The sequence below is a fragment of the Rutidosis leptorrhynchoides genome, chromosome 7 (genome assembly GCF_046630445.1).
Source record: "Rutidosis leptorrhynchoides isolate AG116_Rl617_1_P2 chromosome 7, CSIRO_AGI_Rlap_v1, whole genome shotgun sequence".
Taxonomy (NCBI): Eukaryota; Viridiplantae; Streptophyta; class Magnoliopsida; order Asterales; family Asteraceae; genus Rutidosis; species Rutidosis leptorrhynchoides.
The window spans coordinates 382,376,105-382,395,977 of record NC_092339.1 but is presented as its reverse complement, the minus strand read 5'-3'; the positions used below and the strand labels follow the sequence as shown (position 1 = coordinate 382,395,977).

The window sequence follows — 19,873 nt, the reverse complement described above, 5'->3', positions numbered from 1 at the left end:
AGAATAGGGAGGGACGACTTCCTCTACCTGGGGACCGATAGGTATCCGTGGGTGGAGGAATGACTTCCCTTTTACTTTAGGGTAGAGGAAAGGACTGTCTACATCTAACCTCCCTCATACTCCACTCTAGTGGAATTGGGTATTGTTGTTGTTGTTGTTGTTGTTGTTGTTGTTGTTGTTACTGAGATAATCCCCATGGTTTAAGAAATTATCTCGGTAAAAAAAACCTTATATACTTTTTCTATAATTTCGGTGAAACCACAATAACTATCTCATTAATTATGCACTTTTCTATCATATATGATATTTTGAACACTTTATCTCCATTATATACCACTATATCATAAAAAGAAAGAAAAAACACAAATTTTGAGGTTATGATGTCGTTTCACTAAAAAATTCGTAATTCACTAACCGGTCTTTGAAGGTGTAGGCTTACGTGCCATCAAACTCGTACACCTTTTGCACATTATCTAAACCCTAGCTAAAACTGGTTTTTCAAAAGCTGGTTTAGGTACTTTTTTGACACACTTTTTAAAATCGGATTTTGGAAGGCCAGTTTCCAATGAATTATTGCTAACTTGATTATTGAGCTGAAATCCGATCTTGGTATGTACGGTTTGGTAGCTTTTTTGTTATTTAAAGTATTCTCACTGTATCAGAAAACATAACAACTGTCTCTATATTCAATACGGTTTTATAACTTCCGAATATGGTCAGGAAAAATGGGTAAGTTGTCATTTATATTACAAGTTAAGCCAATAAACTCAAACATTCAGTACTCCTGACAATGTACTGTACGGTTTGGAACAGAAATTTGACAACTTCCAAATTTGATTGTCCTCAAATTAACATCACCGCAAGACATTTCAAAATAACAAGTTAACAAATGAATAAAGGAGATGATATGTGCATGTGTGAAAAATAGAAATCGGGGTAAGTCTATTTTTATGCATATTGAGAACTTAAGGTTTCACTGAAAACCGGCCTTCCCAAACCAGATTTTAGCTTTATGTCAAAAAAGTTAATAAACTTGGTCTTACCAAAGCCTGTTTAATACACATTCAGAAAAAGCAATCCACGTGCTAGGCAAATAGCATTCACGTAGGCAAACCGGCTTTGCCAACTTTGGTTTATAATGACAATGTTAAACTCGACCTTCTCAATGCAAGGTTATATTGGTTTTGTAATTTATTGTATGTGTAAAATCACTCCAAATGGTTATCATTTAGCCAAAAATATCATCAGTAGTAACATCAATCAAAATAACGAATGTAGAAAATATATGAGATCAAACTAAAAAAATCATAAGTACTATAATTGAATACTTATAAATAGATGGATGGATTACATTACTATTACTATATATACTCAATTAAAGATTTATGAACAGTAAACTCCAATTGTAATTACATTCCAATTTAAAGCTCTTTTCTATAGCAAATAGATATTAACTACTCCAAAAGCATAAAAAAATTGTAGCTTTAGCTTGGTGGTGGGTGTTCATATTTGCTAACCAATGCATCCAGGTTCAAATCTTAGGCCTTTAAACTTTTTTTTTTTTCTACTTTTAAACTTATTCCTCTTTAATTCTATACACTTTAATTTTAAAATCTTTTAACATAAGTTATTAAAAAACATAATAGTAAATATATATTAGATGTGTTCAAGTTACTTTTGTATATTAGATTGCGTTTAGCCTATTAGCGTTAAATTGTTATTATCGAAAACATATAGCTATGTACAATAAAAAAAAACTTTTCAAACGCAGCAAAGCGCGTGACCTAAAAACTTGTATTCAAGGCGGAGCATTGGAACATACAAATGAATTCGGCTTTATTTTTTAATTTTATATTTTTAATAATAAATTATGTAATGGTTGGGTTATATTTCTGAACCCTTTTTAATACTAGGCATGTGTACTCACTCATTGAACATAATCAAGATCTTGTGTAATTGTTTTATTTTTTATGAACAGGACCTTATTAGAGTTTTAAAATGGCTATTGCGTGTATTCGATGACTAAATCATTTCATTGTTGATATTATTATTACGTGAAAATTACATAATCTGACAGGGAGTGTACGTTGTAAATATATATATTTTTTTAAAGGCAATTGTGTACGTTGTATATTAAGAGAAGTATTGTTTTAGCCATGATAGGGAGTGTTTAGTTATGAGTTAGCTATAGAATATCGGTGTTGATGTGGCGTTGATGTGAAAGGTTAAGAGGATGAATAGTTTAGTTACGATATGGAGTGGCCTAAACACTTCCGTTAAATTGATGGTGATTGGTGAGTGCGAGTAACTAACGCGGGTAACTAGCTCGTGCCTATGGTTAGTTACGGGTAATGACGGGTAATGAGTCGGGTAATGAGCTCTAGAGAGTGGTATAAACGTCATCACCGCTTAATAAAATGAGTGAAAGTCATTATTTTATTACACGTAATAAAATGTTGGATACATACAAGGGAAGAAGATGAATATGACGCCCAAATTTCCCTTTGTTGTACCACCGGCGAAATGTTGAAGTGTGGTGGGAACCACTTTCTAGAAATCACTTTGTAATGAACGGTGTGTAAAATAGCAATAATTGTATGTGGGTCCCATATGTAGAAAATATATTCAATAATGCATGTGAATTATTGTGGTAGGGCCAGACCTTTTCCTTAAGGTCAAAAGTGGTGGGTCTCGAGTGTGGAATTTAGTGTCTAAATAATGCGTATTAGGTACGCTTTAAAATATCTGTAATTATTGTGCGCATATTCGATGGATATGCCATTCGAAATCTCCTATATAAGCTTGTAAGTTTTCATTTGAGAGGCATCGAATTCAATACAATTCTCTCTCAACGTTTGTAAAATTATCGAGTGCAATAATATCAAGGTGTGTTTTATAAATACTTTGTCTTGCTAATCTCTTTTAATACTTTTGTATTTTAGTTTATAACTTTGTAATGATATAGAAATAGCGATCCATTATCATAGTAATTTTTAATTTTTAATTTTTACATTTTTGGGACAAGTATCAAATGCATGGGTATCACTGAGCTACAAGCTCATTAATAGCGAATAATATAATAACCAAGTAAATTCATTGTAAATCTTGATTCCTGGCCAACGACTTAAAATTCCTTCACTGGAATGAAGAAAAACAGTAATGCTATAAATGTGTCAAACAAAACAAAACAAGTGCTAGCTTAAAGCAAATAGAGATGACACAACACACCATAAAAGCCCCCAACATCAGCAGCACATTGGAATCATTTATTTAATAATTTAACTTCAAATAATTTACTTTTATTATATATTTATACAAATAAAATAAAAAAACCACTTAGGTTGTCACCACCTCGGCTCCACCTTGCAGGGCACCACACTGGCAGCAGTGTCATCACACAAAGCTTACGCAGGAGTGTAGGATGGCTCCCTTTGTTCTTAGTTGCAGCATTATAGGGTTTAGGTCGCCATTTAATTCAAGTAAGGTAACATAACAAAGAGATAGAATTAAATGCTCTTGGGCAGCCAACTAATTAAGCCAATATAAAAATCACAACAGTGATAATGCCTAACGTTACAGGAAGTTTAGGTAACGAATAGTTTGAGAATCTACACGGAAAATGTGTAGGAACAAATAACAACATAGTCTAGCTAAACAGAACCATTGGCATAGCAGTCTTTAAGATGTTGAAGAGCTTGCCGTATGGAATCTTCATCTTGGGTGGAATACTTTAAGCATATTAGACGTTGAGCCACTTGATATGCCATCTGAATACCTTCATATTGCGAACAATTCACTTGCTTCCTCTTCACTTCCTGAATTATCATACCCAAAGTTTAATAAATATTTAATATTAAATCTTATCTTATTCTGAGAAATAACCTCTTCCATTTGACTGTAATGTCTTGTTAGATGTTAAGTGGGCCATAATAACACAAGTATACGTGTCTAAAGCACAAGATAATAAATGGGGATAGGCTCACCTTGTCTGTAATCCTTGAAGTTATATTTCTGGCAGTCTGAATAACTGAACTTGGTAACCCAGCTACTCCGGCTAATAAAAGCCCATAATGTGGTACATGCCGCGATCCATCTTTCAGTTCAAACTGTTTATGGTAATCATCATTCAACAAACAACTATAAATCTATCTAGCCTTGCCTTTCGTTTTACAGTGAAAATGTACATACACAAAGTTTATATGAGCCTTTACCTTGAAATCCATCCTGTTGTTTCTAACTTCAACATCAAAGTGAAGAATCTTTACATTTGGGTACAGAGTGGCTAGTTCTGACAGGTTTTCCATGTGTGTGGCAAATATCGTGTAACTGAACCAACCCATATGGAAACAAGTAGTAGTCAAAATCAAAATCAAAATAATATAATAATAATGATAATAGCAATTATAATATTCTAGCGCCTAGAATTCATGCTATAGAAATGAAAACATGAGATATCAAGAATTATGTGGTTAAGTTACGCTTTAAGTGATAACAGTGTTTCACAGCAACTCCATGCAATGGCAAAACCATCAGAGGAAGATGTTGCCCTGCCTAGCTCATCCATAACAACTAGACTCCTGTTGGTTGGTTCTCAACCAAACAACATGTTACATGAGTAAAACTAAATAAGGATATTACCAACCATAAATGTAAAATGTGTAACGCTAATTGATATACCTTTCAGAGATATTCTGCAAGATGAAAGCCGTTTCTTTCATCTCGGTCATGAACTGTATAATCAAACTTGTTAAGAATACTCTGGAAACAAGAATAATTCTACACATCTTCCTAAAAGGCTTAGATAGTACATGTATGGAGCTACAGGTAAACAAGAGTAGTGCAATTCAAGTAATATGAGTAAAGAGAGCAGTTTCTACTACTTCAGTATGAGTAAAACCAAAAAGACCCAGTGAAAGTTGTGTAAACTAGTGATCTTCTTGTCAGTAAAAAGGAAAGGAAGGAATTTAGCATGTACCGTACTGGAATTTGATTCAAGATTATCGACTGTGCCCATCCTTGTAAAAATTCGATCAACCACCCTTATGGTTGCAAATCGGGCAGGAATGTAGCAACCAATTTGGGCAAGGATAACAATAAGACATATTTGTTGAAGGTACGTGCTTTTTCCACTCCTGAAGATGCACTATACTGTGTTATACTTGAGTTATAGGATGCTTTGAAAGTGGTATTCTAATCAAAAGAGAGCAGGTCCTAACACCGAAAGTGGGGAGCAAGAACAAAAAAATCTGTTCACGAAATTACTAAGGCGATTTGTATTCATTTAAATGGAACAAACTAATCTCTTGGTTCTTTATAAGCATCATATAATTACTATATGACATTTGTTGCAGAATATTTCACCCTTTACGGATCCCAATCACTCATTCAGGAATCCAAAAAACACTATTAAGTTGCCTTTCACAAGCATATATGGTAAACATGGGTTGCTATGTTCCCTACAAATTCGTTACAATTATATACATAATCACACTTTATTGAATTGGGAAGAAATATTACATATATGCAGTATTTTTTATATTACTTTCAGGAAGGGATGAGTGTTTTGGTGTAGATTATAAGATCTGCTTGAAAAACTTATAACAGCTATAGTCATTACCCTGTCTAAAAATTTAGTTCAAGAGGAGCTAGGTTGAAGACAGCTAATAGTTGATAAATGCTATGAAAATGAAATGAAGCATCGAGACCATTTAATACCAAGTCTTACATGTTGGGCCCCATGACAACCACCATGTTTGAAGCCTCTGAAAGAAAAATATTGTTGGACTGCAAAAAGAACGTCAAACCAGAATGCATTGCATAAATACGTTTCCGATGAACATATTTATAAAAATATGATACATGGCACACAATGCATTACATGATAATAAAGAAGTATGACGTACAACAAAATCATTGTGGACACTTTCTAGTATAGGGTGTCTTCCAGCATCAATAGCCAGTGGTCCATTCTCTGTCAGTAAACATTATATGTACGACGTCTATGTTAGAATCATATGGGGCCATAAGAGAGTAAGCAAATCATTTAATATAATACTTACGTGTGAAATTCGGCCTGATGTATAGATCTACAGGCTTGGCTGAAATCATGTGAGCAAATGAATTAACAATCATATCTAATAAGCATAGGATCTCAGCTAGCAACGTAAGGACAGAGACATCCTCCCGAATTGCATCCATTAGTGCTGTGTCATAATAAAAGAAAGATAAGGTATATTATATATATTAAAAAAAAAATAGTAATAATAATAAAAATAAAAGATAACTTCTAAAGCTGAGAAGAAATTCCACAAATAAGGAATAAAGTGATAAACATGCAATAATATATATCGACTGCACAAGCATCCAGAATTTATTTAACACAAAACCTTATACACAAGACTAAAAAAAATGCTGATAGATTTTGAAACAAAAAAGTAAGTAAATTTAAAACATGACTTTGTTAGTTTGGAACTTGAAAGAAAACAAGCAGACCATGGACTGTACTTAAGAAAGTTGCTTCAACATTGACTAACCAACGAAAATAAGATTTAAACACCCACCTTCCAAGCAGAGTTCAGTACGCAAATAACATTCTTTGGCTGCAGACTTGTTTCTTGCGTTTAACTGTGGATTAATGAAACGCACATATAAATGAGCAAGATAATCTAGGATAGCATCTTTATCAAGCTTTACATAAATACTGTGAAACTGCCAAACAACATGACATTTATACATAAGATGTTAGACAAACATTATATACAATTAGTGAAGAAAACAAAGTATCTTCAACACAATCAGTACCACCTAGTTCACATAGTTCACATATAAATTGATAGAAACAGAATATTGCCCATAGCTCATAGTGGAAATATGAGCGAAAGTGACTAGTAAACATTCTTTGTCCCACTTATAAAGACTAAAAAGGAGTGCCACTTTTAATAAAAAACTCACTTGATAAAATCGTATGCAGGGTTCGTACTTTCAAATGATACTGATAATGACATGGGCTTTAAATAGGGCTCATGAAACACTAGTTTTGGTCTCAAGGCAGGGGTATATTTACAAAATCCTTTCAAAAGAATATCAACTCAGGCAATTAGATAGTTTCACAATAGACCATTGATCAAAAACAAGAAAACAAACCATCTTTATATAATATAAATAAATAATATATGTGATGGGAGTAATGATGATAATACTAACAGAAGCAAGATCCAAAGTTGAGCAATGTATACTGTTCCCATGCTTCATAACCTACATTTATCATACAACACAGACATACATCTACATCAGAAAATCATTAGAAGATGCTATAGACATGGAGAAGTATCTCATCATACGATACCTGAATGAACTTGCTTGGAAGCTTTCCCTGTATGTCCTTCTGAGGAATATTGAAATAAAACCCATGCCTATTGTTGAATGGGATTTTCAAATTTGGAAGCTTGTAATCTTCACGATACTTATTTGCAAGGTTGTGTATAGCTGTACATAATAACCAATTAAGGTGATACATTAGACCAACTGAAGTTAAAAGCCACTCAGTAAAGTAGATTAATTCGGTACCTTCACTTGTATCACAAAATGATCTTCGTGCAATATCCAAATATCCATCTATTCCAGCCTTGACAGCAAAGCACTGTTGCATTCTCGCAACAAAAGGAACTCGTGCATGAAGTACATCCTCATCAATTACCTCCCCAATTCTGAGGATGGGATATAATTTACCAACAAAAAGAAGTTCAAATTTTCATTCATTTAATATAGGATTAAAGAAAAAGTATGACGGTTGTTAAAAAAACTTAAGGTATGTGACAAATAAGGTAACACGTGATGCGTAATCGAAAGTACAAACAAACAGATAATTTTACCTTTTCCTTAAAGAAGCATATTTTTCCTTCTCACATACGGATCTGTATATATTTCCAAGAAGATAGCTACTTGCATCTTTTAGCACCTATCACGGGTTTATAATTTAAAACAATGAAAATGCAAAGGATGAAAAGTTGAGCAGACAAATAAATTTAACTTATATGTACCTTTGAGAGAAATGGCAAAGCATCTAGAGCTGTTTTAAGAACAATGATGCTTGATATTAAAACCTGGCTCTTTCTAGCATTCTCTACGCCCAATACTTCATTAGTAACTTTCTTCGGCTTAAAACAGAAGTGACAGAGGACCCTATCTGAATGAAAACATATTATATAAGTATATAAACAGAATCTAGTAAGTGTACCAGCAAATGTTTCACGCTATCTACTACAAGCACTAACCAGTTTCTTTGGGAAATTTCTGAAGAGCCTGTGACAGCCCAAAAAACAGCTGTTCATTTGTCATCAACTCATCCTAGAGTTGAGCAGATATCAGGAAGTTGATGTTAACATGAGCGAAGTTCTAAAAGAAGTAATATGATATTGCAATGATGTCCAATTAAAAAACAAAATAAAAGAAAAGGAAAATAAGAAAACCAACTAAGAGCATAATTGTAGACATTAGAGTTCCATCCAACAAAATTTTGACAAACATATATGAACAATAAGAACCACTGACCAGGCAATCAAGTCGAGCTTTGATAGTCTCTATATCTTTCAGAGGTTGCAAGAGATTAGCTCGAAGTAGTCTAGTCCTGCAACAACTCAACAAATAAATCCCAAGAAGAATATAATGTCTACCACTGGTACAGTATGTCACCCCTGAAGAAGACTTGTCATAAAAAAGTTAAAACGCTTATCTTTTCTGATCATCTCAAAAAGAAAGACTGAGAGGATAAACATATTACTATCATGTTCAGCTTATTAATAAATAGCATACCCTCCAGCAGTTCTTGTTGACTTGAGAGTCTGAAATAAACTTCTCTTTTTGTTGCTTGTGCCCAAAAGCGTATAATGCAGTGGCTCTATAATCTCCAAGTTATGCACACTATAAAAAAGATAAAACTAGTCTATGAGTATAATACGATTATAAGTTGGTTGTGAACTTTATAGTCTCATGATGAGAACGATGTTCCTTATTATTTCAGAATGCTGTAAGAATGATATAAAGCTACCTAGTTGCATCGATATTCATATGGTCAAATGATCCATTAAACGTAACCTGAGGGGTGAACAAAGATGTAGGAAAGCATGAATTAGTATAAGAACCAAAGATCATAATCATAATTAAGATAATTACTCATGCAACACCAAACAACCGAGCAAAAATCATAACTACTTTCTCTACTCAAATAATATGTGAGAAGAAATTGAATAACGTACCAATAATGAATGATTAGTTATGATGACGCCTTTCTCTGTTTCAATCCTGTGTTTGACAAACCAGTTGATAATTTTGTAGATGGTAGACAGCTAATAAATGATAGATTTTAGGCATATAATCAAATCAATCACAGTCTACTCCTAAAATCTCACTGGAAATAATTCCAAAAAAAAAAAAAAAATGAAAAAAGTACCGTTTTCATGGTGCAGTTGTTATAATATTATGGGGGATCACATACAAGACAGTAGAAGCATTCAAACTAACCTAACCAACCAGCCCTTCAGTGACTAGTAAAAAGATAAATTCCAAATTTGTTTAGTTCAGACACGATCTTAATTGTGTTTAATGTACTTATATCTTCAACCGCATTGGTGATTGTGGAACAATAGAATCACATGTCTTTACTGCTAATAAAGAGAGTACATTTAGAAGAGCACATGATTGTGTATCATGAAGAGCACATTTACATTACTACCTACAAACCAGTCAAAATTCTTAAATCCAAAGCAGATATGCATAAATACATGTAGATGCAACTAAATACTTGATGAAACTAATGGTACCACTTAATAGTTGCTGCAGCAGCCGCCAAACAAAGATAATATTGCTTGTAGTAAGTATCCAAACCAAGAGCAGAAGGTTCTTTAGCAGCTAGACTCTTTACCAACACAGCTCCCTTGAAAATACATCATATAAATACTAGAAATACCACAGCTAGCACTTACACACCCATAGATGAACAGAAAACGATTGAATATTAAAAGTGTTACCTTAGTATCATCAAAGCAGCCACGAACCATAATAACCTGTACATGTTAGTACATTCTGAGCACTAAAATCTCCAAACCAGAAACTGAACCGATTAAATACATTTTAGATGGAATACAAAATACCTTTCGAATTGAGGCATAGAACTTATCAACCAGATGAGATACTCCAACCATGCTGTCAGGCGCTAGCTTATTAGGAGGGACAATAATCACAACTGGATCATAGAAATGAAGCAGTGTTTTGGTGTTTTGATATGAGCTGCTAGTTTCAATGTATTCTGAAAGGTGAAGTGAAGCCGATCTCAAATCAAAAGCAGCCACTCCAACCTGATGATAAGATTGATATCTGCAAATTAGGCTTTGGAATAACAAAAGGTATAATAATCATATCTATTGATGTTCATTCAATGTTGCCTTATTAATCACATTTCTGCAGAATCATGTACATAAAACACATATCTGACTCGAGATGCATAAAAACACGCACATAGATTCACAAACACAAAATATACGGATACATACATACATGTATTCTGATGAATTCTACATCAATGTTGCCCTATTAATCACATTTCTGCAGAATCAGATACATAACACACACATCTGACTATAGATACATATAAACATGCGCATAGATTCACAAACACAAAATATACAGATACATACATACATAAATAGTAATGAATTGAGAGATAAACGAGGAGACGATCGAATGTGATACCTCCTTAGCTCGATTCTCGATCATTCCGATAACAAAGCTTGATCGTTCTCCCGTATCGTCTTCCATTTCTAAGAAAACACTCACGAACTAAACAGATGATGCTCGCTTTCTGATTGAATGGGCGCCAATTTTTTATTACTTGCAGTTTTGTTTGACTATTTAAGTCAAAATTTCTTACGAGGTTCGTAACCTAACAAAAAAATGATAAATCGATTTTTTAAATTTGTACGGGTAAATGAAGAATGTTACTGGAAGCTCATTTTTATCAACCTCTGTTTTATTACAGTTTCAAGCACGCAATGTTAAGCGTTGAGCATTTAGCACACCTGAACACATGATATTAAACGAGAAAAAATGTATTTGAACCATTCACGAGTTAAAATAATCTATTAATCTAAAATTTATAATATTATATTATACCTATATCTAAATGATAAAGTACTATTTATACCTATATCTAAATGATAAAGTAAAAATGAATAGTACTATTCATTTCCACTTTATCCAAACTTAATCCCTTAACTTTTTCCACTTTATTCAAACTTAACCCCCTAACTTTCATTAACATACAAATCGAACCCCCCACTTTATACGTATATTTTTTTCAAAATTTCACAAGCTTAACCCCCTAACTTTTATTAAAATACAAATCGAACCCCCATTTTACTAACTTTTTTTTTTTTTATTAATATTCAGTTTTCACAAACTTAACCCCCTAACTTTTATTAAAATACAAACCGAACCCCCACTTTATACGTAAAGTTTTTTCAAATTTCACAAACTTAACCCACTACCTTTTATTAAAATACAAATCGAACCCTCACTTTACTAACTTTTTTTTTAAATAAAACCCGAACGCTAAAAGCAGCAACTTTCACAAAAGGAACAACCCTTCACTGTTATGTCGAAAAAAATTCTTTTTTACAAAATAGATCAAGATTTTTTTTTTAACTCGCATTCAAAACGGAGCCCCCGGCGCGAAGCGAGGGCTCCACAACTAGTTATTAATCATACATAAAGTCAATAGCGGAATTAGGATTTTTTTTCAAAAGCGACAAAAAAAAATTTAAAAATTGTAGCAATTTTTTTGGACAAAATATGGAGGTTTTCTGGAAAAAAAAAAATTGTGGTTTTTAAACAAATCATGAAGATTTTTGGGCAAAAGTTAAATTTTGGGCCAAAATTTGAATGTTTGAGACAAAAGTTGAAAATTTTTGAGCAAAAGTGGAAGGTTTTGGGGCAAAATATATAGGTTTTGGGAAGAAAAAAAATCCACCGGAGTTAAAGTCGAAAAACCCAAAATTTCTACACTGAAAAAAAATATTCATTGGGGGCGGGCGCCCCCTGCCCCATCTAGTTTCACCACTGCATAAACTCTTTTTATGTTTAATACTCTCATTGAATTATGGAGATTTTGATCATTTTTGGCAAAACTAACGGGTAACCTATAGTTATGATAGTTATTTTGACAAATTAGTGAGTAATTGATACTTAGTAGCTTATAGCTTTGTTAGTTTTTAATAGTAGCTGAAACTGTTAAAATAAATTGTAAAATAACTAAAAACTACAAGTTTGTACAGAAAGGGTAGTTATAGGATTTTTAACTTTTAGCCTTTTTTCTCCGTATAAAAGTCTTTACTTTAACCAAATGAAATTTTTTATCAGATATCAGCTTTTTCATAAAACCTATAAGTTAAACTCTCAAAAAAGCTAATAACCAAAACAGTCATTAAGTTAAACATATATATTATTTAAATTGTTTACAATTATTCTGTATATTAATATTTATTATTTAACTTATTGATGTAAAATGTTAATATAATTATTAATTACTTATGCATATACATATTGATATTGATAGTATTCACCTTAATCAATCTTGCATAAAATTTTTACCTGCTCTCGTTTACAAGATGTTTAAAATAACTACAAGCCACCAAAACACCCAATTAGCTTAAGCTTGATATTTGAAATAACTACAGGCCACCAAAACACCCTATTAACCTAAGCTTATTATGAGTAGTTTTTAGCTTGATTTATAAGACTTTAAACTTATGGCTTAAAAAAATAAACTTTTGAATCTCAAATAAGTTTAAAATATTCTAGCAATTGAAAAATGACATTATAATATTATAATGCAATATTATAGAAAAAAGTTGTTCACTACAGAATACAAACTTTCGACTCAAATGAGAAGAAGCTTTTCTTTGTTAATGTATTTCAGTACAAATACTTCTTTTTCAACCTCTTCTTCCAAACCCTTCCACAACATTCATGTCCTTAAACTATAACCAAAACCCTAAACAAGATTTAAAAATGGATCACCTATACAGAGTTACTTTCCTTGATACCAGATCTCATACATCTCCACATCATTCACAGATGATTTAATGAGTCAGCAAATAAATAAGTTTGGTCATCTGTTTTTTCCAAGAAAATCATTTTCTATGCTTAAACCGACCGCAATCCTCATTTAGCCCCGGGATCCACCACAGACCTGCACAGAAAAGTATTGGTTATTGAGTGAAAAAACGGATATAATATTCTTCATCAATATGTTCATTTTGATATAAAGGTCTTCATTATAAATCAGGAATAGCTAGAAAAATAGAAGCCATCATACGACTACTGGTTTGTTCATTTTGATGACAAGAAACAAAGTAACCAAAACCGTAAATCAAATTCATATACTAGTATGCTGCTAACTGTGATGAATAAATTCATGGGGCTAACATTTAATTTAATGATTGAAACATAAAAATGAAAAAAACACATACTGGAGTACTCAATTCACATTAACTGCACCACCACCATATTATCCATCAACGAGCGTCTTCAATTGATCATATGCGCATTGTATTTTGTGCTTCTTTTCAATGTTCAGGTCGCCATTAGACTATAAGACATTGCACGAACATTAATACATGATAGTCGAGTAATAACCCTAGCATTTTGATCAGATATAATATAAATAAGGTGTTTCAGATGAAAGGCCTACCAATAAATTAAGTATGTTATGCAGTATACCGTCAATCTCTTTCTTGTGGCACAATAACATTTTATTTAGTCTAGCATCCTCAAAGATTAGGAGGAGCAGACGTACAACTGCAATTATCCTGGTTGACTGGTCACTCGTAATAAAGTCGCCATTTCTAACATCAAAAGTTGATAAATCATTTCCAGAGATGAAAGATCTCATCGCGTTCAAGAAATCACTTAAAAATTTTTCACTCCTACTGAACAAGATAAAACAAGGCAAAATATAGTAACGAATTTTGCTAATGTGAACACTGTTACTCGAACCACAATCATCATCTCGAAAACTCTGCATTTAACAAAACAATAAAAATGTAAGATTAATGTGATCAAGTATAAAATTATAACCAGATATGACTTGTAACTAATATGAACTTACAGAAACAACATCAATCAAGTATCCAGGAAGGGCGTTGACCAGTTTGAAAATACTCTGTTCCGAGAGTTTTGTGCGCTTGGAATCATCGAGTGTGATCATCATTCTAAACAATGCACATGTGTTCTCCAAGGGTAGTTTGTTTGACTGAAAGTCACAAAATAATTATCAACTTTAAAACCATGATTCGGGGCAATTATAGGTTCTTTTTAGGGGACAATTTTAAAAGTACAGGAATGGATACTACTAGTAAACTTACAATCTGATCAATAACTGCTTCTTCTATCAGTTTAAAAACAAGATGAACATCCCCAATTCTTGTCAGGTAAGAGCAGACAGAACTAGTGACAGACGTAAACAATCCAAAGTTTGACTTCCAGCATTTCTCTCCGTTAACTGAACTGCTTTCTGATAAACAAACAAATTTATTAAGAGATCGCAGCGTTTAGCAATGATAGTAACATTACATATGTAAGGCCCGAGTACAACAAAGAGTATATTTCAAGAGATAAATGTAAAAGAAAATAAATTGTTTCAGAGAGTACCAGGAAAAACTTGATAACGTGAGAGTAGCGTGATGAGGAAACTAATATAGTCAGCAACCTGGATGTGTCCAGCTGTGTAGGCATAACTCACAACTTCTAGGAAACGAAACAAGATAAATGGTTCAAAATCTGGACCTGCAATTAATGATCACCAAATATGTAGCACAATAATAAGTAAAGGATGTGCATTATGCAGCTTACAAGTGTAAACAAGGCAAGTACTCGTTAATATTTTCAGTAAGTATTGGGTTTTATAACATTTATTTATTAAACCAAACAAAAAGTGCAATACTCACATAAGCAACAAGCAGCAATAGACTGAAGCAGACTTGGGTCCAGGAAGGAGAAGTAATACAGGCAACAAATAGAAAGTTCCTGAATATCTCTTGCAAGCTTCATAAATGGTCCATAACAAACATCCCCTGCCAAGAACAGGGAAAAAAAGTATATAAAGGTGACAAAAACCAATAAAATAATCAATAATATGATATGATGCATATATAATCCTACTACCATCGCGACATGTGCTGTAGAATTCTCTCAATGAGCATTGTATGTTGTCAAGCTCCTGTGAGACAAGAGAGTTTGTGATAGCACATTGTCCCAAACGAAGTTGAAGCCGCAATACAGCCTACATATAATCACCATAGTCAATATTGAAGAAATGTAAAATAAAAACTTCAAAGATACATCCAAATGATGGTTTGTTTATTTCATAATAAAAACAGATGATAGTATCAAACAACGATTGTGAATGAAGACAATATATGTACCTTGGATGATGATGGATTTTTATCACCCAAGAGGGTTAGTAACAATGGAATCTCTCTTATCCAGGTCATCTGAAAGTCTACTGTTTCTGAATCACTTGTACTCGAGAATAAACAACTATCTTTCTGTAAATCAGACACATCAGCAAACTTTTTTTAATCAAAAAGAAAATTTAAGAAAAGCAATGGTCAGTTGCTTACAGGAAATAGCATTTCTTCAATTGCTGAAAGGCAAACTAATTTCATAGAAGAGTCTGGATCACACTTTCTAAAGACTTCTGTAAAACCCTGAAATATTTACCATTGAAATCTTACATTCAGAAATCAAATGCAAAAATGTGAAGTTTGTGAAATACACAAGTGATAAATAATACAATGGTGATTAGTTGTGAACAATAGTCAATTTTTAAAGGAATATAAACAATGTAAAAGACCTGAAGAATATTTGATCTCCATGTATCATCGACTTGCAGGATCAGTTTAGGGATAAAAGGAATAAGTGAAAGAGAATGCTTCTGGAAAAATGTTTTGCTAGAATGTAAAGTACCACAAACCTGCAAATATTTAGCATTAAGAAACTGAATTCACTTATATGAAATAGCAGTGGCTTAAATATAAGAAACTACCAGAAACTAGTTAAAAGTAGTTAAGTACAAATAAATTAAACCGTGAGAGGTTTTAATGGTGAACCTCGGTAGCCAGTTGGCAATGTAATATGGACAAAAGTCTATCTAAAAATCTCTATAAAAGTACAAACATGTTTCAAAGTACATACCTTCTCGGACAATGTATCTACAATGAATGTCAAGAATTTTTCGATAAAGGCGGATGCGGGCCCTGACCAGTCACTTAAGCAGAAAAAAATCTCTGAAACTATGACATTCAATATAAAGTATCTATTATCATCCTGCATATGCACCAGATTTAATTAAACACTTGAATTAGATGGCTGAAGGGGGTAAAATATATACCAAAAGGTAAATCTAAATATTAGTAACGATATACCTTTTCTGATGACTGATGTGGCGGGTTCAGGGGAAAAATAACAAATAACTTCTTTAATAGTATCTGCAACATATCTTGATCTTTTCTGATAGAAGATGGTGACACTTTTACTTGTCTACTTCTGCCATTCTCATAAATAAAAAACTTGACAGAAAGATCAATACTTTTCAATATAGAAAGCACACAATCGTATGATTGTGCTTCTAAAGTAGGCATTGTCAGAACTGAAGGCATAAAATCTTGAAAACCACCAACTAAAATAGGCAAAAGGCCCTTCAATTCGTTTGCAGTCACTGAAAACCCTGCTAAAAGAAGGGATACAACCACAATTAACATTCAAATAAATCAAAAACTAAACATATAACTAGATAAAATGAGAGGTTATTGTAAAGCAAAACGACGCCCAATATCAGATTCTAAGATATGTTATAGATATATCTACAGAAGAAAATATCAAATATCAGGTTCGTTCACTAACCAGAAGAATTTTCATGCACTTCAGTCTCAAAAGCATGCAAAACTCTTCTATCAGCAACAGCCTAATGCCAAGAGCAAAGCAAGAGAGAAAAATGAGAGGGAAAAAAAGAATTATAGCTTAACTTTGGATACCAAGCAACAATAGGAATATTATAGTGTGAAATTAATCATGAAAATAGCTTCATAAAGCAAATGGTACAAATAAATAATGGTATTTAGGGGTGAAATGCATAAGGTAGGTGATCTCAGTAGCATTATAAGTTGGAAATTACATTTTCAGTTGAGGCATTATCGTCTTTATTGTTACATGGCAACAAGGAGAGACAGTATGCCAAGCCATTAAGCACGCTCTTAAGCTTTCCTTTGTCATGAAGATTAAACTGATTCTTCTGCAATATGTCTTTGTAATGTTGGATGATCTGTAGATGAAAGACATGACATTTCATCACTGCATGAAGATATGCTATACATCTATCTTACAAACACGTTCTTGTTTGTAAATATAAACATAAACAAAAATTAAATAAGTACCTTTTCAGCATACAACGAAAATGCGAGTGGATAGTGCTGGACTACCAAGTCAAAAAATTTGAAAGCCATCAACCGAACATCAATTGATAAATGTGTCATTGCATTGAATACATAAGCCATCATCAACGATATAAAAGTTCCCTGATTATCCTGGAAAATTTTGAATAAAATACTAATCACGCAAAAGCTTTGAGTAGAATGCCAAAGATATCTATATTTATTTCAAATAATGCTGACTGAACAGCCAAATCATATATTCTTGAGACATCCCGTTACTAGTGTACCAAAATTCATATAAAGTACTAGATGAGTAAAGGAAAAACATAATGTCTTATTTGTTGTTTCAGGAGACAGACCATATAGTATGTGTTGTGTAGCAATTTGATCCTTTGATTACAAAATCTTAAAAATAAGTGTGATTGCGCACCTCTTTAAAGGCCGGAAATATGACTGCCTTTAGTAGTTGATATAAAGTCTCGCGCACAGCTTTGTCTTCATCGGTCATGCGCTCGCGCAGTTTTTCAATGACAGAGAGTCTATGTGTTTTGAGTTCTAATGGATGTTTGAGGAAAATATCCCTAATACCGATCAATGCATCTTCAAAGAGAAACAACTGAATTAGTTAATGATGATGTCATATAAGAGATGATAATTGAACATATTAAGCGTTCAGTTTTTACAGATAAAAATAAATGGTGAATTCAGTAAGTAACTAACATGCTAAAAAAAAAGATAATAATACCTCTACGAACTTTGAAGTTGTGATGAGAGGTCTGCTGAAGGAGCTCTTTTAAAGTCAAACCTTTTTTGCTAAGGGCTAAACCAGACTTCTCAGATGCCAAACTTTGTTCAGGTAATACAATTGCTGAACAAACATTTATAATAATAAATTCATCGAAACAATTGGTTTGATTGTTTCATCATGTATGTAAGTATGAAATGAAATTCTTATAACAAGTACCTTTAGATTTAACTTGTGTGTTTGTAGTATTTTTTGGTGGCGGTAATTTTCTTCCAATCTTCCGCTTTATTTTCTGCATTCAAAAGGCAAATTGCAGTGAAATTTTCTTAATATCACTATTAAATTTGACAAAACAAACAAGGAATATACAGGAAAAATTGTACTTTGAAGTCAACACCACCACGCTTTTGCTGCTGCTGCTTCTTCAACTGAGTCTTATGTTGCACCATCCTCTGTAGTGTGAGATAATTAAGAGTACCTATACAATACAATCCAACCATAAAATTTAACTAACTGGGCACTGTGAAGTCGTATATACTACACCTGGCAATCGGGCCGGGTCAGGTTTGGGTCAAACCCAAATGGGTCAGCTTTATTAACGTACCGGGTCGGGTTTGGGTCGAGCGCCATTTTTCCAAAAAAAAATTAAAACGATATTAAAAAAAAAATATCTTAGAATAAGGATAAATAACGTACATCAATGATACAAATCAACATGTTTCAAAAGCCAAAATCAACCAACTTGTTTCTAAATGACATAATCTATGTTTATATTTATATTTATATACTAAATCACGTAAATTTGAAAATACATGATTAGCTGAAAAAAGGCGGTTCAACAAAGTTGCAGGATACTTTCAGGATAATTTGATGTACTAATACGGAGTATACATTAATAGTTTCAATTTTTGTTTTGTCTTAAAAAACTACTGTTCTTTTCCTAATGTAGAGTCTATAACTACCACCAACTTAACTTAGCCAACGTGAATTTCTTCCACTTTGCCAAACAATTGGACCAGCGAAGCGGCCTGGCCCAATTGCTGGTTTCTAACTATTTGGGATCTTGCATTTCTGCCACATTCTTCTTGTTAGTAACTTAGTATTAGTATATTAGTATAACATTTATCGTAAATCAAGATTAGTATTAGTATATTAGTATAACATTTATCGTAAATCAAGATACAAGCATAGGTTGTAAAAGTCCCAGACTAGTCGGGATTTTGAAGTAGTCCGACTAGTTTCTGACTAGTCCCGACTAGGCCGATTTATTCAGTCAACGATGTCAAAAGTCCACTTCACCGGTTAAAACGGTCAAAGCAAATGAAATGCAATATCATGAAATCATGGCTTATCTCAACATTAAAAATAAAAATAAAGATCGAAAACAAGTCAAAATAGGTAAGATTATACATTCATGTTATCAATCGACTTATGATAAAAAGAACATAGGAAAAGATGTATCGGAAAAAAAAAAAAAAAAAAAAAAAAAAAACTTTGCTGAACTTGTGATTGAAAATCAACTATTACCAATTGTCACAACTCAACAAGACACAAAAAACACAATAGTTATATAACCAATTCGGTTTCCTTAGCTTCAGACACATGCTATCATTAAACAATCAGTTAAAGACGAATAAAATCCCCA

General features: G+C 32.8%; 2 protein-coding genes across 2 annotated transcripts; both read right to left on the bottom strand.

Annotated features, from left to right (window-relative positions):
• Positions 1-3,650: 3,650 nt before the first annotated feature.
• LOC139858158 (DNA mismatch repair protein MSH4) lies at positions 3,651-10,840 on the bottom strand. Its single transcript, XM_071847008.1, has 24 exons — positions 10,747-10,840; positions 10,149-10,352; positions 10,026-10,061; positions 9,819-9,931; positions 9,255-9,300; positions 9,047-9,093; positions 8,812-8,919; positions 8,551-8,626; positions 8,274-8,346; positions 8,040-8,185; positions 7,872-7,957; positions 7,567-7,706; positions 7,346-7,485; positions 7,204-7,254; positions 6,561-6,624; positions 6,060-6,203; positions 5,904-5,971; positions 5,726-5,784; positions 4,976-5,132; positions 4,678-4,730; positions 4,479-4,577; positions 4,212-4,326; positions 3,984-4,106; positions 3,651-3,815 (listed from the first exon to the last, which is right to left on the bottom strand). The coding sequence occupies exons 1-24, from the start codon at positions 10,810-10,812 to the stop codon at positions 3,651-3,653; spliced, it is 2,379 nt and encodes a 792-aa protein (XP_071703109.1). The 5' UTR covers positions 10,813-10,840.
• A 2,721-nt stretch (positions 10,841-13,561) lies between these two features.
• Positions 13,562-16,386, bottom strand: LOC139860573 (uncharacterized). Its single transcript, XM_071849321.1, has 11 exons — positions 16,249-16,386; positions 15,908-16,027; positions 15,675-15,761; positions 15,477-15,599; positions 15,217-15,334; positions 15,000-15,125; positions 14,704-14,838; positions 14,418-14,566; positions 14,162-14,305; positions 13,745-14,071; positions 13,562-13,642 (listed from the first exon to the last, which is right to left on the bottom strand). The coding sequence occupies exons 1-11, from the start codon at positions 16,384-16,386 to the stop codon at positions 13,562-13,564; spliced, it is 1,548 nt and encodes a 515-aa protein (XP_071705422.1).
• Positions 16,387-19,873: the final 3,487 nt, after the last annotated feature.

Coding starts and splice junctions, on each gene's coding strand:
- LOC139858158 (XM_071847008.1), bottom strand. CDS start 10,812: ATGGAAGACGATACGGGAGAACGATCAAGCTTTGTTATCGGAATGATC. Junction 9,301..9,818: donor GCTGCAGCAACTATTAAGTG/GTACCATTAGTT, acceptor TGTCAAACACAG/GATTGAAACAGAGAAAGGCG. Junction 9,094..9,254: donor TAACTAATCATTCATTATTG/GTACGTTATTCA, acceptor TTCACCCCTCAG/GTTACGTTTAATGGATCATT.
- LOC139860573 (XM_071849321.1), bottom strand. CDS start 16,386: ATGCAGGATGATAATAGATACTTTATATTGAATGTCATAGTTTCAGAG. Junction 14,306..14,417: donor AAGCAGTTATTGATCAGATT/GTAAGTTTACTA, acceptor TGTGACTTTCAG/TCAAACAAACTACCCTTGGA. Junction 14,072..14,161: donor ACTTGATTGATGTTGTTTCT/GTAAGTTCATAT, acceptor TGTTAAATGCAG/AGTTTTCGAGATGATGATTG.